The sequence below is a fragment of the Equus quagga genome, chromosome 17 (genome assembly GCF_021613505.1).
Source record: "Equus quagga isolate Etosha38 chromosome 17, UCLA_HA_Equagga_1.0, whole genome shotgun sequence".
Taxonomy (NCBI): domain Eukaryota; kingdom Metazoa; phylum Chordata; class Mammalia; order Perissodactyla; family Equidae; genus Equus; species Equus quagga.
The window spans coordinates 29,058,560-29,077,589 of NC_060283.1; the positions used below are offsets into that span (position 1 = coordinate 29,058,560).

The 19,030-nt window shown below is 49.4% G+C and overlaps 1 protein-coding gene across 2 annotated transcripts in view; it reads left to right on the forward strand.

Moving 5' to 3' along the window:
• Positions 1–19,030, forward strand: part of PAMR1 (peptidase domain containing associated with muscle regeneration 1) — a 77,550-nt gene that overhangs the window by 42,432 nt on the left and 16,088 nt on the right. For both annotated transcript variants that reach the window (XM_046643003.1, XM_046643002.1), the window contains exons 4-6: positions 1,626–1,740; positions 5,565–5,782; positions 8,444–8,551. In XM_046643003.1, the coding sequence (XP_046498959.1) occupies positions 1,626–1,740; positions 5,565–5,782; positions 8,444–8,551 (441 nt within the window). The remainder of the gene's footprint in view (positions 1–1,625; positions 1,741–5,564; positions 5,783–8,443; positions 8,552–19,030) is intronic.

A 19,030-nucleotide genomic window follows, 5' to 3' on the forward strand; every position in this document is an offset into this window, starting at 1 on the left:
TGGAGGCCGAGGAGGAGGCTGGGGTTGCAGAGAGAGATGGTGGAGGCCAAGGAGGAGGCTGGGGTTACAGAGAGATGGTGGAGGCCAAGGAGGAGGCTGGGGTTACAGAGAGAGGTGATGGAAGCTGGGCTTAGACAAGAGCCCCAAATGGAAAATGGTGGATGATGATTCCCATTGGTGGAGCAGGGCAGCAGCAATACAAATTGTAGCAAAGAGATGAATTGTGCAAGCTGGCGTTAGTAAGAAGCCTCAGACCTCGCTTGCCAAAAGCAGCACTTGGGCTCTTTGCCTAACACTGAGGAGGTGTCACTGTCATCGTAGTATCAGTGTCCACTGATGTTAACGTTTTTCTTTTTAGCAATGGAATTTTATACTTTTGGAGGGTGGTTGTTGAATATAACTGTATATCCAGAGTTTATGATGTCAAACTGGATTTCTATATAGAACAGGGGAAGATAAGCTTTTCTGTAAAGGGGCAGATAGTAAGTGTTTTCGTTTTCGTAGGCCCTACTGTCTCTTGTCACAACGACTCAACTTTGCTATTATAGCTCGAAAGCAACCGTAACCAATGCAGAAAAGAATGGGCGCGACTGTTGCAATAAAGCTTTCTTTGAAAAAACAGGCAGTGGGCAAGATTGGGCCCAGGATTAGTTTATCAACTCTGGTAGGAAATATAATTTATTTACATGACCAGATAATTTTTTTTGCCCACTTCAAAATGTTTCCCCCAAACGTTGTTGTAAAGCGAGGGTGCCTCTTACACACCTGTGCCCGTCTTAACACTGGAAGGTGAGATTCAGCGGCCACGCAGCCCCGTGGCCTTCAGCTCTGAGGGTCCCCAGCGGTCCCTTGGGCCGAGGTGCAGGTGAGGGCAGAGGGCTTGACTCTTGCTTCTGCTTCAGCCAGGAGTCCCTCCCGAACCCAAGCTTTTTTAATTGGTGGTCTTCAAAAGAGTTTATTTGAAGAAAGGGGTTGGGAGCCAGAAAAAAATGGGAGATCGAATCCAGTCTGAGTGGTCGGAGCTTGTGTCCCCCTTCCAGTGCTGGGCGGTGGAGAGGCATTTGTTACATAATTGCTCATAGAACAAATTAACACATCCGTCTTCTCACTGGATGGGGGCGGTCAGCAAAGAGTTGCTTTGGGGTTATGTTTGTGGGGTAGAGACCAGAGGGTCTTGTGCAGGCTTCGCCTCCAGACAAAGGCCACAGTGTCCCATGGAGCAGAGCGGTGGGAGGGTCTGCTTTCTGAGCCGTTTGGGTGGAGGCGGCAGGCTGCACTGGGCAGTCTTGGAGGGCGGGATGATGGCATGGCTCCGAGTTCATATTCAGACACGGGTTTGAATCTCTGCTCTGTCACTGAGTAGCTAGACAACTTATTCACTCAACTCTCGGGCTGTCCGTTTTCCCAGCTGGAGACTGGAATGATGGCACGCCCCTCCCCAAGCTGTTGGGTTCAGTAAGTGAATTAACCTACACAGGTCGCCTCGCACACTGCCAGGCGCTGGGGAAGCGGTTCTGTTCTCAAGGGTGTGAGATGAGCTTTAAGGCTCTTTGGGACTTTCTACCTTCTCTTTCCTCTTGACTCCAATGTCTGCACCCCAATCTTCTCTTCTCTTCTCTTCTCAGGATGTGGCCAGGTTCTGCGAGCCCCGAAGGGTCAGATTTTGTTGGAGAGCTACCCCCTGAATGCTCACTGCGAATGGACCATTCATGCCAAACCTGGGTTTATCATCCAGCTAAGGTGAGGGGCTGGGGTCAGAATTAGGGAGTGTGGGGTTACAAGGAAGTGCAGGAACGCGACTGAGGGCCTGGATCCTGGTGCCCAAGGGCTAACCATCAGCACTGTGTTCTTAAAAGCAGGAAAGGCACCTCGGAGCCTTTCTCTTGGCCTCTCTGATTCCGTGGGATAAGGCCCGCTCGGAAATGCAGTCAGTTCAGTGCTCCAGTCACGGCCCCAGAGCAGGGCGGCTCAGACGATTCTGACCCGAGGATCACAGCAGCAAAACAAAATTCCGAGAGCCGTCTCGGGCCCACAAGCCTTCACCGAGTCCAGCACGCGGTGTGGGGTTGGGTTCTGTGGGGGGATGTGAGGGAAGAAAAGGCACAGGCCTAACCTTCAAGGAGTTTACACTCTAGACTGGAGTTTCTGCTGTCAGCTCCTTTCACCGACGTTCTCAGAGAACGAGCACCATCCCCACAACAAATAAACCAGTTCTCTCACTTGGTGGAACACGGCTGTTTTTCCTTAGGCAGCTTTATTTAATTTAGCAAATGTTAACAAATATTTAGTTTACGCCATAGTCCGAAGTATAGACCTAGTTTTACTGTAACTGGAAAAATAACACGAGAGGGTCCTGTTCTGTGAGGACCGTCCATGGCTGCATGCTAGTGTCTGGAGCAGCACACGGGGCGCGGCATAGACACTTGACAGATACTTGTTGCGTGAATAAACGTTGAAAGAGCTCTTTCTTACCTATGGCACATCTCCTCTCTCCTCGCAGACACCTCTCCTTTTCTCTCTAGGGAAACAGAGCGGCTCGTGCACCCCTGGGATCTCTAGGGACGTTGTCCACTTAGCTCTTCCCTTTTCTAACTACCAGGAGCTGGCGGTACTGGAAATCTCTAGTCTGCTAGGGCACAAGCTTTTAATAAGTATTTTCTGGAAAGATCAATGCACCTAGAGGTTGCCACACACCAGCTAGCTCCTCGAATGGCTCTCTGTCCTCCAGGGGGGCCAACACAGTGCCCCACATTGGAAGGACCCAGCAAAACAGGTGCCCTTGTCAAACCTCCTCGTCAAAACTGGTACTTGGTTGCTGGTCTCCCCACTCCCTGGGGCCCTGGGGACGGGAGTGAGGCTCATTAATTGGGGGTTCCTACAGCAAGGTTAGCTCAAGGAGCAAGGAGGGGATGCCACACTGTTCTGTTTAATGGGCTCCAGGCTGGGTCTGCCAGCGATGAGAAGGGCGGGCGTTAAATGCTGCATGTTAATATTTCAGCAGCTCAGGGACCAGGGCAAACGGCTGCTTCAGGGGCCTTTGAAGAGCTTCTCCAAGATCCAGGATGCAAAGGAAATCCCCACAAGACCAAAATCCAAAACGGCAGCAGGATTGAGAAGCATATCACCTGCCGAGGGGAGGGCCCCGGGGAGGCTGGGAAAGATGCTGATTTCTTTCCCTCTAGTCAAACCTGCACCTGCTGACCGGGGATACTGGTAGTGATGGGGACGCTCTGAAGCATACGTATGATGTTCAGCCCACAAACTGAGCGGTCATCCCTGGTGCCCTGCTTTCCGTCACCTCCCTCAGCCAGGTGACCACAAAATCTCTTTTCTCACCCGTAAAATAATCTCAAGTCCACGCACATCCATCTCCACTGCCGCCATCCCCCGGATGCTCTCCTGGCCTCCCTGCTGGCTTCCCTCCTTCCCCTCTTGCCAGCTCTGCTATCTCCTCTCCTCAGAGCGGCTAGAGTGATCCAGTAACATCCTAAGTCAGATCGTTATTCTGTTGTTGAAATCTTCCAGTAGCTTCCTGTCAGGCTTGGAATAAAATCCAAACTCCTGGCCATGCAGAATCTGGCTCCCGGTCTCCTCACTGGCCTCGGTTCATACCGTTCTCCCCTTCACCTACCACCTTACAGTGTCTCTGATGTTCCCTCTGCTCCTCAGATATGCCAAGCTCATTTCTGCCTCAGGGCCTTTGCACTTACAGATTCCCCTGCCCAGACCGCTCTTCCCCAGGACGTTCACATGGCTGGCTCCCTTTCATCATTGGGGTGTCTGCCCCGATGTCCACAGAGAGGTCTTCCCTGACCATCTTGTATAAAAAGCTTATCCTCCCATCACTCTTTGTGCTCTGACTTGGTTCATTTTCCTCACAGCATTGAATACTCTGAAGTCACCCTGTTTTCTGGTCTCCCTGCTTATTGTCTGTCCTTCAAATCAGAGCTCATCTCCGTGAGGGCAGGCACTGAGTCCCGTTGGGCCACTCTGCACTTTCCGCACCTCGAACAGCGTCTGACACAGAGCCGCAGGCCACGAACGTCTGTCGAATAAGTGAACGAATGTGTCAACGTAAATACGAGTTGCACCGTCTCGTATTTCAGTTTCAGGAAGAGCTGTGATCTCTGTTGGGTGGTGGCCTTGTCCCCCCTCCTCTCCTTTCAGGCAGAGACACCCAAGCCCGGAGAAGGCAGCGACTTCCCAAGGCCCAGGGTGAGTCAGCGCATCGCCTGGGGAGAAGTCAGGTCCTTGGAGGTTAGGGCTGCTGCACAGAGTGATGGGTCGCACTCACCCTCCCTTACGAGAGGTTTTATGATCCGAATTTCTGTAAAATAAGCTGTGGCCATATCAGTTATCAGGGTTCCTTTCAGTGAGAGCTGTGAGAGTGAGCGGCGTGTGCTGGCTGCCCCTGCGCCCCAGGGCTCTGTAATTCGGGCGCCTGAGGTCGCTGTGCAGGGCGGTAAAAACAGCCTACTGCCGCTGTGCTCGTGGCTGTTCCGAGCTTTTCTGTCCTTCCTACTTCTTCTCCAAAATGCGAAGGAGAAGGGACAGGGGGCCCGCTCGCGAACTCGACGCCCGGGCATCCCTGGAATCTCCTGAGAAACCCCGTTTCCTCCCCTGCCTGGGGCGCGGCCGCCTCGCTTCTCGTCTCTGCGCATTGGGAGCTGGGAGTCGTCTTCTGCTTTTTTGAGCTGAGCTTTCCCAGTATTTCCAAACCCAGACCTCTTTTGGGTAATCATAGATTTATCAGAAATCCCTCAGTTCTGAAATTCTGATATGGTGCTACTTTTTCTACTCTGTGGGGCAAGAATTATTGTTACCAAGACGATAATTACCTTCTGATCCTCGGGTCAAACAGAGGAGTGTGCAGCGTTTTTCCTAGTTAGCATTGCAAGACAATGTCAGCTTGTTCATTCTGCAGTTGTAAAATTACAGTATGGTAGCCACTCAGTCATCTAATCAACAGCATTTGCTTAGCAGCTGCATACGCCAGGCACTGCGTTAGGCTCTGTGCAGCGTTGGTGGAAGGAGACAGACGTTCTGCCCTGCCCTCGAGGAACTCGCAGTCTGGTGGAGAGAGAGGCGTGCATGCACACGTGCACACACACTCACAAAGTCAAGGAAATAATATGGGAAATTAAAATTTGTGTAGACGTCATGAAGAAAACAAGGGGTCTCCTTGAGAAGGAGTTGTCAAGGAAGCTTCTTTGAGGAGAGAATATAAGCTGAGGACTGAGGATGGGGAGGAAGCAGCCATGCGGACTGGGAGGAAAGGTACCCCTGGAGGAGGCGCTGGTACATGCAAAGATCCTGTGCTTGGAATATGGCAGCCCCTCCCTGGGCACTGACGTGCGTGCAGACGCACGCGGTGTGCGTATACACACCTCCCCCATGGAAGGAAATTCATCTGCCCTCAAGCCCTCCAGGGCTGTTTCCTATAGATCGGGCCGATGGCACCGCGCTTCCAGAGACCTGTTCATCATCTGGGCTTGAGCTCGCCCAGGGCTCCCAGGACTGTCCAGGGCTCACCTGCTCCCTGCTGTCACCCTCTCCCCCCACAGGTTTGTCATGCTGAGCCTGGAGTTTGACTACATGTGCCAGTATGACTATGTTGAGGTCCGTGACGGGGACGACAGCGACGGCCAGATCATCAAGCGTTTCTGTGGCAACGAGCGGCCAGCCCCCATCCGAAGCTCGGGATCCTCGCTCCACATCCTGTTCCATTCAGATGGCTCCAAGAATTTCGACGGCTTCCATGCCATTTTTGAGGAGGTCACAGGTAAGGCCCTGGAGGCAACTGAAGCATTTTATGGCTTTGCTCCAGACAAGCATCTCTTCTCTGTGTACCCCCTTCTCCCCGCTCAGCTTTATTAAAAGCCAGCATGCCGGGTTCTCAGAAGCAACCTGCATGTTGAGGAGGAAGGGGGAAATGGCGCAGTATGTTCCAGAATTGCTCACCAGAACCAGAACTAGTAATTATGGTCTCCCTTGTACAGATGCTAGAGCACAGAGAGGCTGGGTGATTTGTCCAAGGTCACATAGCTGTGGAGGTGGAACCAGGAATTTGTACAGTTTGGCTGTAGTGCTCACACTAGGGGTCTCTCCTGGTTAAGGGCATTAGCTTTGGACCCCTGGCAGATTAAGCTGTGTGACCTTGGGCGAATTCCTCTACTTCTCTGGGCCTCCATTTCCTTATCAGTGAGTAAGGGCCTAACCATGGATCCTGCTCCTTCAGGAGGCTCTGGGCCACAGAGCAGATGGAGAGCTCAGCACAGCACCAGGTACGCGGGAAGCACTCATAGCTGCCCTACCCAGGCCTGTCTGAACCCCCCTTTGTCATCTGTGAAACAGGTACGAAAAGTCTTAAACCACAATGGCAAATGCCACTTGCTTATGAGCGACTCTAAGCCTGACTTTAACTCCTGCCCTGTTCACGTTAGGAAGTAAGATTTGGCCAAAATGAACAAAATGCGCAATTTAAGAAATTACCCCAGCTCTCACTGTTCTGAGATTGGGTGAACTGTGTCAGGTTTTACAGAATAAGCTCAGGCTTGAAGCTCTAGTTGTTTTTAATGCTGCACTTAAAAAGTTTGTAATGGAGGCCAGCCCAGTGGCATAGTGGTTAAGTTTGCACACTCTGCTTCAGCAGCCTGGGGTTCATGGATTTGGATCCTGAGTGCAGACCTACACACCACTCATCAAGCCATGCTGTGGTGGCATCCCACATACAAGATAGAGTAAGATGGGTACAGATGTTGGCTCAGGGCCAATCTTCGTCAGCCAAAAAAAAAAAGAAAAAGAAAAGAAAAAGAAAAGAAAGATTGCACTGACATTTTGATCATTAAAGCTTCTTTCTGGAAGGTATGACACTGAAGTCTCAGGAGACGAGGTGGTGGTGTTGGAATCAGCCTTTCTTCAGCCCTGTCCTTTCAGCAAGTCCAGCAGACCCCGCCCCCACCCTGCCCTTCCCTTAGAATGTTCCCACATGAGCTCTCAGCAGTTGCTCCTTATAGTCTGTGTGCCTGCCTCCTTCCCAGGACATCCCCTGGGAGCTGTGCAGGGCTTGAGTGTGGCCTGGGAGTTCTAGATGCTTTGCTGCTGTGGGGGGTTGGCCTGTGGATGAATCCTTGCCCCTTGGTGATACCTGCCAGTTGAGGCTGAGCAGGTGACACTCAAGACACGTCCGTGGGTGTTTCCTGCAGGCAGCAAGAGCTGGCTGTCAGGGAAGCCAGTGGGGGTGGCAGCGGCTCGCTGGCTTGTGCCTGGCGAGTGGTCAGGAGGCCTCTTCCTCCCCTGAAGCACTCCTCAGCCTCCCCTGGAGAACTCTGGGGAACTCTGGGCTGCATCATCCAAGGGTCAGACGGAGCACTTCCCGTTCCTTAGACACCTCGAGTGTCCCCTTGTACTCAGTTCTTCCCTCCGGCTAGAGTCTCCTCCTGCTGGGCCCTGTCAGATCCCTGCTCCTCTGCAGAACCTTTTCTCTTTTCTCTGTTCCAACGGGCTGTGGCTTTGCCCTTTTTTGAACGTCTTATCCCACTTCCTCCTCTTTTCTGACACGAACTGTATTACACTTCAGGTTGTAGTCATTGTGCACTTTTCTTCAAAAAGCTTTGATCTGGTGAGTAGGATCTCCTGGTCAGCTTTGTATCTCTCCGGTGCCTCACGCAGGGCAAGTGCTCAACACAGGCTTGTCGAAGTGGGCCGAGCGATCTGGTTCTATACCGGGGTACGTGAAAGGAGGGTTGGTGGGCAGCAAGCTGACCAGTGCTTCCCGAAGTGTTTTCTGTAGGAAAATGGCACCCAGTATGCTCTGTAGTGCAGCTTCTGAGGTCAGATAAGCTTGTGGAAGGTGGAATGTTATGTGCTTTCTTAAAAATTTGCAGTGCCCACTAGGGTATAACGTTCTGGGAAGTTCTGCAGTAAAGAAATCCGCCTAATTATCATTTGACACCGATAGCATTTCCCCAACACGTTTGAGCCCAGAACCCTTTCTTAGTTAAACACATCAACATCTCAAGGACGGATGTTGACAGGATGTGTGTTTGGAACTTCTTGAGTACACTTTCCACAGTGTCGTGAAGATCGTCTCCCAGTTCCATCGCTCCGTCCCCAGCACGCTGGGCTTCCTTGAAAGAGTCCCCGGGGAGGCGAGAGCCGCTTCTCCTCCAGTCGTGGGCCTCCGGCTCTTCAGGCCAGAGGTGTCTGGAAAATACATCTTCGAATACAATCGAAAACATCGAATAAAATCACCAACATCTGACATTTAATGAATACCTATTTTAGGCATTCTCAAACAATGGTAACAGGAATTCAATCAAAGGAGCGAAAAAGTCATGAGAAAACTTTAAAAGACAAGAGAAAGACTCTGGTCGAGACTCCAGGCTTGAAGAAATCGAGTCACCATGCAGTGGCACTGAGAGAATTGCCTTTTCTCTTGCAGCATGTTCCTCGTCGCCTTGTTTCCATGACGGCACTTGCCTCCTTGACAGAACCGGATCTTACAAGTGCGCCTGCCTGGCAGGCTACACCGGGCAGCACTGTGAAAATCGTGAGTATGCCTCCAGGGCAGGAGTTAAGGTGTCAGTGGTGCTGCCATGAAGAGGGCTTTGAGAACTCGCTGGGTATGCCGTTTCTTGGTGTCTAGGGTGGTCTGTGCAAGATGGCGCATAATGTGGACACTCCTGTTGAGCGGACCCCAGAAAGGTTGGGCTGCCTGCATCAGGATGTCAGGAACAACTCAGGTTTTCCCACTGACATTTCCACCCATTACCTGCTGCAAATCCCTCTCAAAAAGATATGTCTTCAGTGGCCCAAATAATCGTCAGAGCCCAAAACCTTGATAAAGGGTCAACAGTAGAAAGTCACTATCATACATTGTCGTCTGGCTCAGAGTCTGAACTCCCTCTCCCTCCCAAGATCTGAATTTGGACTTATGCTCCTGGGCACCATTCCTAGACTCCAATGGGTTACTGCACAGTCTGAAGCCCTGAATTGAGGGTGTGAAGATATAGGATGACCATGAGCCCTGGTTCCCAGGGACATCCCAGTTTATGCGTTTTGTCTGAGCAAAATTATTAGTAACACTCTCTTTCATGCTCAAAAGTGTCCTGAATCGGATGACAAATTACATGATCACCCTGTAAACGTGGGGTCAGGTTAGCTGAGTCACAGACACACCGACCAATCTTTATTGAGGGGTTGCTGTGTGTTGGGTTCTGTGGAAATGCAGTCTTTCCTTGAAGGAGCTTCTCCTGAGTTAGAGGTAAGATCTATGCCTCTGTGATGGTTCTGGAGCAGGCCTGCAATGAGATGGGGCTGCGGGAGGGGGTGCAGAGCAGAGGAGTCATAGGGGAAAGAAATCTTTCCCACTTTGGAGCTCCGTGGCCATCGTTCTCTACATCAGCTCTCCTTCTGCTGTCACCACTTAAGTCCCCCCACCTCCTGCCTGAGCTGTATCCTGGCTGTCTCAGTGAGTCACCCAAGTGCTCCAGTTCTTGCAGACAGAAGTCAAAAGCAGAACAGTAGTAGCCCTCAGTAACCTGGGGTCAACCAAACAGCAGAAATAAGAGGAAACCCGCTCAAGGAAGTGACTCCCTCCAAGGCCGCTGGGCTTTCTAGTTCACGTGCCTGAAGGGCAGGACATGACTCTTCTCTGATATTAGATTCAAACTGGCCAGAGAAGGAGAGAAACTAAAACCTGCTGAGCCCAAACATGTGTGTGACAGGGCAAACCCTTTGTCCTTGGGAAGAGTGCATGCCAACTGTCATATAAGGTGCAGCCATATGCACTGGCCAGTGGCAAAGAGGAGCTCAGACACTATGACCAGAAATCACGTCTCAAGGGTCTCTGGTAACCAAGACCCTGTGGAGGGCACGTGTCCTAACAGAAGTTTGAAACCTAAAAAAGGTGTCCCGGACTGCAGCTATCAGCGCAGATGAGATGCGCAGAACAAGAAGCATCAAAATTGGAGGGAAAGCAAAGGAGGACAGATAATGGCCTAGACAGGGTTCCCCCAAAGCAGATGCGGAGAGGCGAACGTGTGTGCAGCTGATGTATTAGGACGTGCTCCCAGGAGAAGCTGGTAGGGGAGGGGGGAAGCTGGGCGGGGAAGGGAAGGAAGCCAAACAGAGGCATGATTTCGGACAAAATCCAGCCTCCGTGTCAACCAGCCGTGAGATCTGGAATGTAAACTACAGCTCAGAGTGTGTCCTGGCTTTAAAGCAAGTAGGGTGGGCTTTCCTTCCCACTGCAGTCAGTGATTGGCTGAGGGCTGCCCCGGGCAAGAAGGAGAACACGCCAGACCTTCTGTGCTTGTGGGCTGGGTGGTTCCAGCAGCCATAGAGCAGTCAGATGGCAGGTGCAGGCGTTGGAAGAGGAGCAGTGCAGACTGGGCGGCAGTGTGGAGGAGGAAAGGGCCACAGAAACAGAACTACCCAAGGGCAGAGCACCAGCATGTCTGCCCCAGTCACTTCTAACCAGCACGCACAGGTACTTTGGGGCCGTCCTGTAAGGGGCCTGGTCTAACAGCATTCTATAAGGTTCATAGGTTTTTCAATTAATTTCATGAATTTCCCTTGCACACAATGCAGACAGAAGCCGTGGTTTCGGTAGTGTGTCCTGAGTGTGCCATGGCCTTCCATTGAAAGCACCCCTCGCTTTGGCTTGGCGCCGCGGACCTGACTGTGGTCCTGTCGGATCCTAGGAAAAGATGTTCTGCCGCGTGGCTGCTGCCTCGTTTGAGCCTGCTGTGTTGTGTGCACGGCAGAGAAATGTTGCTTTCTTTTTGTTTCAAGAATTTGTATGTAGAATGATTCTGGAGTCTTGACAATGGCAAATCCTAAGCTTTACCCTTTAGATTTGGGGGAGGAACAGAAGAAGGGAAGGCTTAGTTTCTTGATGAACTGCCTGCACAATATTAGGACTTGGATAAACAGAGGTAAAATCGGAGAGAAGTAAAACACCAGCAAATGTGCCTTTAAGAGGCTGGGTCAAATCAGGGGTAAAAAAAGAAATTGGTCCACAAAGAAGAGATTGTGACTAAAATATTTATGAGTAGCTTATGAGCCCAACTTGACTTCTCAGCATTGTTCTTCTATCCAGAAACCAAACCAAACCAAACAAATAAACGTGGTGGAAAAGAATGTAAACTATGTCATTATGAACTGATTCGTAAGTTGATTCACAGACTGTCTCCAATTACTTCTGGTCTCAAAACACCCGCAGAGAGGGACAAGGCACTTGTTCCCCGCCACTTTTCAAAGTGTCGTTTAAAAACCATAATTCCCTTAGTAGCTTGTAGTTGTAACTGGGTGAAGAAGATGTTGGTGTTGGATATCTGATGTGTCATTTGCTGGCATCCATGTGGGGGACCAAATGTTTTATTATTTTCTATAAGATTGAGGTTTGTTGTTCCCGCTAGGAAATTCAGCTTCAATTCCAATTAACTCAACGAGGGAGCATCACAAAAATTGGCTGTGGCAGTTTTCCTTGTAATTTCTAAACAAACCATAACCATTTCTCCAGAGAAGGCTATCATCTAGGAAAACAAAAAAGGAAAAAAACCAAGCTTTACTTTATTGTTTTTCTCACGAGTATATCTATGAATTGAAAAAATCTCCCTGGAGGAAAGTCAAAGTTAACAAGAAACCCATGCATTCTGGGATTCTCAAAACTCTGAAATGCCCAAATTGGACTAGGCATTTGTTTAAAAAAACAGCTTTAAAAGAACCAAATCAGAGATGAATGAGAATTCCGTCTTTATTTTTGTCGTACCAAATCCGATAAGTGGGGCCACTTCGAGGATGTGGCTTTCAAGCCGTGTCCTCCAAGATCTCTGTGGAAAGGCAGATGCTCCTTTCAGCAGACGAAGGATTTGAAGCAGACGGTGCAAGACACTGGTCCCCAAAAATTCAGGACTAGAGGCTAGAATTCCAGCCTTCCCCCATGTCCGCCATCTCTCACACGCGGTTCTCGCCACATGGCGTGGTGGGGCTCCGGATGGTCGATTGATAAGCTCTGGTTAGACCATCGTGTCTCCTGGGGAGTTCTCTCAAGGGACTTCCCTTCCCAGGTAAGGCCCGCCGGTCGCTCTTTCCTAAAGAGAATCCTGATCAACTGTTTCTTGATATAAACTATTCTTTTTATTTTCTTTGTGTCTGTGAGTGGAAGTGGAGTAGAAATAGATTTCTTCTTGCTTACAGAAGAAATGTAAAAATGAACAGTACAGAGATATATAGAATAATATCTAAGTGTTTTTCCTGACCAATCTTGGTTCCCAGTGGAACCACTGTTAACAACTTAGTGAATATCCTTCCAGACTTTTCTTTATGGTGTGCAACCCTAAGTTGTCTATGTATCATTATTTTGAACCGGTGGCTCTTAACTGGGGGCGATTTTGTCCCCCACTTCCTCCCTCAGGGGACTTCTGGCAGCGTTTAGAAGCATGGTTGATTGTCATACTTGCAGGGGAGGGCGCTCCTGGCATCTAGTGGGTGGAGGCCGGGGATGCGCCTCAGCACCCTGCAGGGCACAGGGCAGGCCCACAACAGACTTACCAGGTCCAAATGTCAGTCATGCCAAGGTTGAGAAAGCTATTTTAAACAAAAATGGATTAAAGTGTACATACAAGTTTTCAGCACCCACATTCTGGATGTTTTCTCCGTGTTCTTCAGTCCGTGTTGGTTGGTCTCATTTGAAGCAGCGATTGCTGAGTACTCCATTATAGCGAAGGATGTCAATCATGTCTTCTTCCGGTCCCTTCCGATGCCCTTGACCTTCTGTTTCAGTTTTTACTATTGTGAGGAGAGCTTCAGTGAGCATCCTAACATACATTTCTTTGTTCACGTGTAGAGGTATTTTTGTAAGATAAATTCCTAGGTGTTGAACTGTTAGTTCAAGGGGCACACATATTTATACTTTGGAGAGCGATTGCCAAAATGGTCACTAAGATGTTTACCAGTTTACAAGGTAAGCCCTTATAAACACAGGTCCTCAAAATAAAATTAGAACCTGCATTTCAGAAACTAGAGTCTGTTCTTGTCAAGTTGGAAGTGGATTTATTTTCAAAGGAAAATAAGTGGGTCTGAGGGGAGACTTCTCGATCGGACTTTGCAGGGTAGGAAATAAAGAATGAGAAACAGAGGGCACGGGGCCTCCAGTGCCGCGGCCCCCAGCCTCTCCTTAAGCTGTTACTCAAGGAGGAGCCACTTCCCCTGCTCCCTGGTGACCTCCTCTGAGAGCGAAAGGGGAGTGCCCCGTCCTCAGCGGTGGCACCAAGCTAGCCGCCTGCCAACACCCTCGGTGACCCCCACCTCCCTGGGCCACCATGTAAGAAACTGGGGCCCCTTTTTACCTCTGAAATTTCCTGTTTTTTTGTATGGAACACAAGGATAAAATGAGTTCCCGCGTAAATGGTCGGAATCTTGTTTTGAAAAAGTAGAGAGTGAGGGATTCATTGCCCCGCTCCAATTTCCATGTGGCCTTTGTTCCTCTGGCCCAGTTGACGGAGCTGGGGTTGCCCCCCTGCATCCTAATGAGGGACGATGAAACGGGCTAAATCTTGGGGCACAATGCTCACACTGCGGGCTCTGATGCGCCTTTGAACAAAACAAATCGGCTTCCACCAATTAGAGAAAAATGGGGACTCTGGATTCATTTGGGTTTTGGAGCGTCAGGTTTCCCACTAGCCCATCCCAAGAAGTGGGAAGAAAGAGCCCACGATGAGAGGCACACTTGATGCTTGAGCTCCAAAGGGGCAACCCGCGTCACCCGTCGGAATACATGGTGAGGAATGTTGGGGTCTTCGTGGAAACGTTGAGGCTGATGCAGTGAGTGAGCTGAGACCCCAGGGGTCACACGGCCTCTTCCCTCACAGATAAACACTACGCTGCGGGCTTGGGCTTGGTGGGATCAGTGCAGATTGTTCCAAAATCTCTCAGATGAGGCGTGGTAAAATGGAATCGTTTCCTGGCTTTCTCACAGCTCTAAAGGCCTCTCTCATCCTAATATGTGGAGGACAGGTGCACCCTTGTCCGTAACGAGATGGTGCACCCTGGGGTGAAGAGCTGGGAGTCTGTGGTCACAAAGACCTCGGTTTGACATGAGCCTGCAATTTACTGGCTGGGTGACCTTGAGCAAGTTGTTTAACTCCTAAAAGCCTCAGTTTCTCTACTTATAAGTTCAGAAGAATAATGCCAAGTCCTTCTCAGAGGTGTTTGTGGGGGTGAGGTGAGATGATCCACGAGGCGCTGAGTTGAATAATAAGAGCCATCATCCTTAGTGCTGCTTCTGGCCCCGTTATGGCCATTTGAAGGTGTGGCAGAAAGCAGCAGATTCTCCAGATAAGGGCTTAGGGTAACACGACTAGTTTCTACAACCTGGACAATCATGAACAATCTTGCTCAGGGCCCCAGGGTTTAAGAAAGTTCTTCCAAGACTTTCTAAGTTTCCTCTGTGAACGGCTCTCCCCGAATCATGGCCATCCACCAAGTATTGCTACCACTACGCCTGCGTACAGGCAAGAAAGATCTGGTTGTAAATGACAAGTAGACGCCACCCATGTCCTTGTCATAAAAGGATCCTGCATTCTAGGAGAAGACACGCCATTGGGCCTGATTGCTGGGGAGTCTTTGTGGCCAGGACAGCCGGGAGAGAGGGCTGTTAGAGATGCAAGATGGAGTGATGTCAGGGGGACTGGATTGGAAGCTCCAGAACGGGTTGCCCAAACCATCGTGTTATCTGGTCAGGGGAATCCAGAGTTGTTACGCACAGCGCTTGATAACCCAGAGCCGGCAGAGGTTGGAGGAGCCCCCGGAAGTGTGTAAGTAGCTAGTGGACTTACACACCTCCTCACACCTGACCCTCCCTAGCATGGAAATGAGTCTCTGACATCCTTCTTGGACTATTTAGAGAGATGCCATCTCGTTTGGATTTAGATCTGAAAAGCAAAAGCTGTCGCTGAACACAGCAGAAGCTGCCTTTGCATAGTGATCCAGTGTTTGTTTGTTTGTTTCTCTAATTCAGGGGAAAGGTTTCCTTTCATTTGGATCACTCCCTGTTGGGTGAATCTGGGTCTACATAGACCAAGTGACATTTTAGCATAAACTCTGCTGAGCTCCATGGGCCTGGGGTCTCTTAACCACTGTTACATCTCATTCAGGGTAAGATGCTTGGGGGTTGGCATATAAGGGTGCCTTTTGCTAGTCAGCAATTATTTTAGTTATGGATGGCATTCCAGCCACATAACAAGAGGGCAGGTGAGGCCTCGCAAACAGCACTCCAGCCTGACCGTCTCCGAGAGCTCGGGATGGAGTGCCCATCAGTGTGGGAAAGGCCAAACCCACTATCGTTTTACCAAGAACTTGCTTCACTTGCCTGCTCTTTGTCAAGGCCCTCTTGGCTTTTGCTTTGGCAGATGAGGTCACTAAGGCAGGACTTAAGGCAGGAGGCAGGATTTATTCTGGTTCTGGGTTCAGAGGTAATCCATTAGAGCTGAGATGGGCGGTATGCCCACAGAGGGAAGAGGAGGAGGATGCAAAGAGTAGAACTGGAGAGCAAAGCAGAATTAATTTCTGATGGAGACAAACATCGCCTCCTTCATGGGCCCCGAGACTGACTCCAGCCCCTTGACAAAGGCTGTGGAGCCCCTGCTTTTCCTTGAAGGCTCTGCCTCCTGGGGCAGTCACCACTTGGCCTTCCCCCTGCTTCAGAAGGTGAAAGCTTCCTCTTTGCAAAACACAAGGCATTCTTGTCGGTATCTAAGTATCACAAACAATAGTAGTAGTTATTATCTCTATTCTCAGTATAGGCCAGGCTCTCTGCTTTATGTGATAGTGTCTCATTTAATTGTCACAACGTCGCCGTAGGGTAGGTAGGACCCCATGTTACAGATTCATTCAGCCAAACATTTTTGGGTGTCTGTTAGGTACCAGGCACTGAGGAAATAAGACAGAGTGTCCGGTACATTTTTTTCCTTCCATTTTGCAGAATCATAAAACAATTCAGTCTTAGCCTTTCTCAAGTGCAGAGGAGAATCTCCCATGTCATCCATGTCCTGGCTACAGCTTCCTGTAGCGAGGCCTTGGTAAGGGCAATGGTGGTGATGAGACTTACTAAGTGGGCTGAATCTCTTAGGACTCGAATGTGCTGAGGACTCTTCTGCAAGGTCATTCTCTTTATCCCCAAGGCTCAACAGAACAGAGTTGCCCTGTTCGGGCCAATTTCATGGTGGAGCATTTCTTATTTTTTGAAAAATTGGCTATGAATACCACCGGGGGGCATTTTCCCCAGTAGTTTAGCATTATTCCCCACCTCCCACCCCCACCTCCACCCCCAGGAGCTGACTCAGACACCTTCTGAGATTTGGGGAAACCCCAGGAAGACTGTTACCCAGCAGATCCACTAGCTAGATGGGAGCCAAGTTTCTACCAGTTACATGGGTTACTCATCTACTCTACAGAACGAGGATGCATCAGGCTGATTTTGAATCAAAGGAAAATGACCAGGACTTTCTGAACATTTTTCAGAGTTGACCTGTCTCTTAGGCACAGAGACTTTGAGTTGTCTAATTAAGTAGGCCATCCAAACACCATAAAAGTGGTATCGGAGAGACACAGTGTCCCGGGGGCCAAGGACAACAGTGATTAAGATCAAATGGCTAATTGTAAGCTCGGCCTCCAAATTGCTACTGGATGAATAAATGGCAGTGTGTGCCATCCAAGCATCCTTTCACATGGATCCTGTCTCCTTCACACCCACAGCGGGCTGGCAGACAGTAGGGGGCCAGAATTCCATTGGCTGGAAAGGGATAAAAAGGGTTTTTAGTGTGGATTCCGTCACCAGTTGGTGTCATTATTCCTGGTTCGGGAGGATCTTTGTGAAGGTAAAAGATATTTAGTTTGGTCCAGAGGCAGAAACTCAAATATAAGCTGACCAGGGAAAAGTGAGGAGAAGAGAACCCACCCGATGGTCGTCTCTGGGGGTTGGTCTCATGTGAAGTCGGGTTTCCAGAATGAACAAAGCCCCACTGAGAAAGTTAGCACCTTTTCCAAACAGAACTGAAGTTCTGTCGCAAATCGTTTCCTTGATTTTGGTGACAAGTGAGAAGGAGGGATACCAAGAGCTAAGAATTGCCAACCACACGCCTCTCCCTCCCAGCCTCCATCACAAGCTAGATGGTGGGGTGATGAATTTTGTTGACTTTGGATCTGTTTTCCTTGATGAAAATCTCAGATAATCTTACAGCTCTGGAGCCCAGCTCCTATTAAAGAAAGAGAATAGTACCCTGACTTACTGTTTTTCTCAGGTGGGTATCTAGCTACCATAAATATTTCACTAATATAAAATTTGAGAAAAGAAATGTATGCTTTTTATGTGCAGTTTTTTAGTTGACATCAAGCTATTTCTGAAATTAAGCAGGGTATAAATAATGATAATTAAAAGAAAAAATAATTTAAAAGCAAGGCAAGAAGGAGTGAAGAATACCAGATGGAATGAGACAGTTAAATTCAGCTTTAACATTTGCTCCAGATGAAAAGATCAGTCTCAACCATCTCTGATTCTGAGTTTCCTGGCAGCAAAGGCAAAAAGAAAAATGCCTTAGATGTTATGGCTCTAATTCTGTATTGAATGAAAATGAATACAAGTTCATTTGGAGATGCAAAATTATCTATTTTATTGTGACTCCTACTCCTTTCCTCTCCTTATCTAACATAAGTGCTGGGGAAATATTTTCCACTTCAATTTTTTTTTTTTTCAAGGAAGATTAGCCCTGAGCTAACTGCTGCCAATCCTCCTCTTTTTGCTGAGGAAGACTGGCCCTGAGCTAACATCCATGCCCATCTTCCTCTACTTTATATGTGGGACGCCTACCACAGCATGGCTTGCCATGCGGTGCCGTGTCTGCACCCAGGATCCGAACCGGCGAACCCCGGGTGACCAGAGCAGAACGTGTGTGCTTAACTGCTGCGCCACCGGGCCGGCCCCTCCACTTCAGTTTTGTAAATAACAGAAATTTAATCTTTTTTTATACCAAATATTTCTAGAAACTAGATCCTTTTACCTCTGCTAAAAAAGAGGTAGCTGGGCTTTATTATGCTTGCACCATCTCTGTGCGTGCTGACCCACTGGCTCCCAAGCCCATGCTCCTGCGACTCTGCCCGAGGGCTTCTCTGGCTCTCCAGCCCACCGGCTCCTCTGTGTGGACACACTGGCAGGGCCTCGGAGTTCATGTTTGTCCCATCATCCTCCAACAAACGATTGACGGCAGCCGGGAGATCGTAACTCCTGTCCCTGGCTCCCTGGGGGGGATCGCTCTTGGGCGGGTTCTACCCTGTCTCCCGGAGTTTCCCAGTGGCACTGAGCCTCAGCTGCCCCCAGTGGTAACTTTCTTGATAATGTGTCTTTCTTCCCCCCATGACTGCTGGTCCTCTCTGGGATTGCCACCTAAATAAACTGCTTGCACTCAGACCTGTCTCTCGGCCTGCTTCTGGGGGAGCCCAACCAGAGACACCTCGTGAAAGTATTTCTTTGAGGTGCTAGCTTATTAGAGGGCTGCTCGGGTCAGCCCGGTCACCATTTGCTTGGTTCTTTAAAATGTTAGGTGAGCCTTTGATCAATGCTGAGTAACGTATATTTCAGGATTGTGTTGTCTGAAGGATGCTCAAAATATGATCATCTGAATTTTTGATTTAAAAAGATCCAGTGTTTGACCAAACAATTGATACTGCGTGTGCGCACACACCCACATGCTCTTCTCTGTGCATAAGAGCCAGCCCAGTTCTTTATAGGGTGAGGTGGTGGAAGTGAGTGGAGACTCTGGACTCTAGTGATGCTTGTGGAGAGAACCTATAATAGCTCCCAAAGGACCTGGAATCTTCTGAAGGATTTGGTCAAACTCTGCCATCTAGCATTTTTCAGATAGGGGTTAGGAAGTAGCTGTTCCCATCGTAAGGAAGCATCTCTGGGCCTCTGTTAATTGTCTCATCTTTTGTAATTGTGCCCTTGATCAACCGGTCACGTTGCATGAAC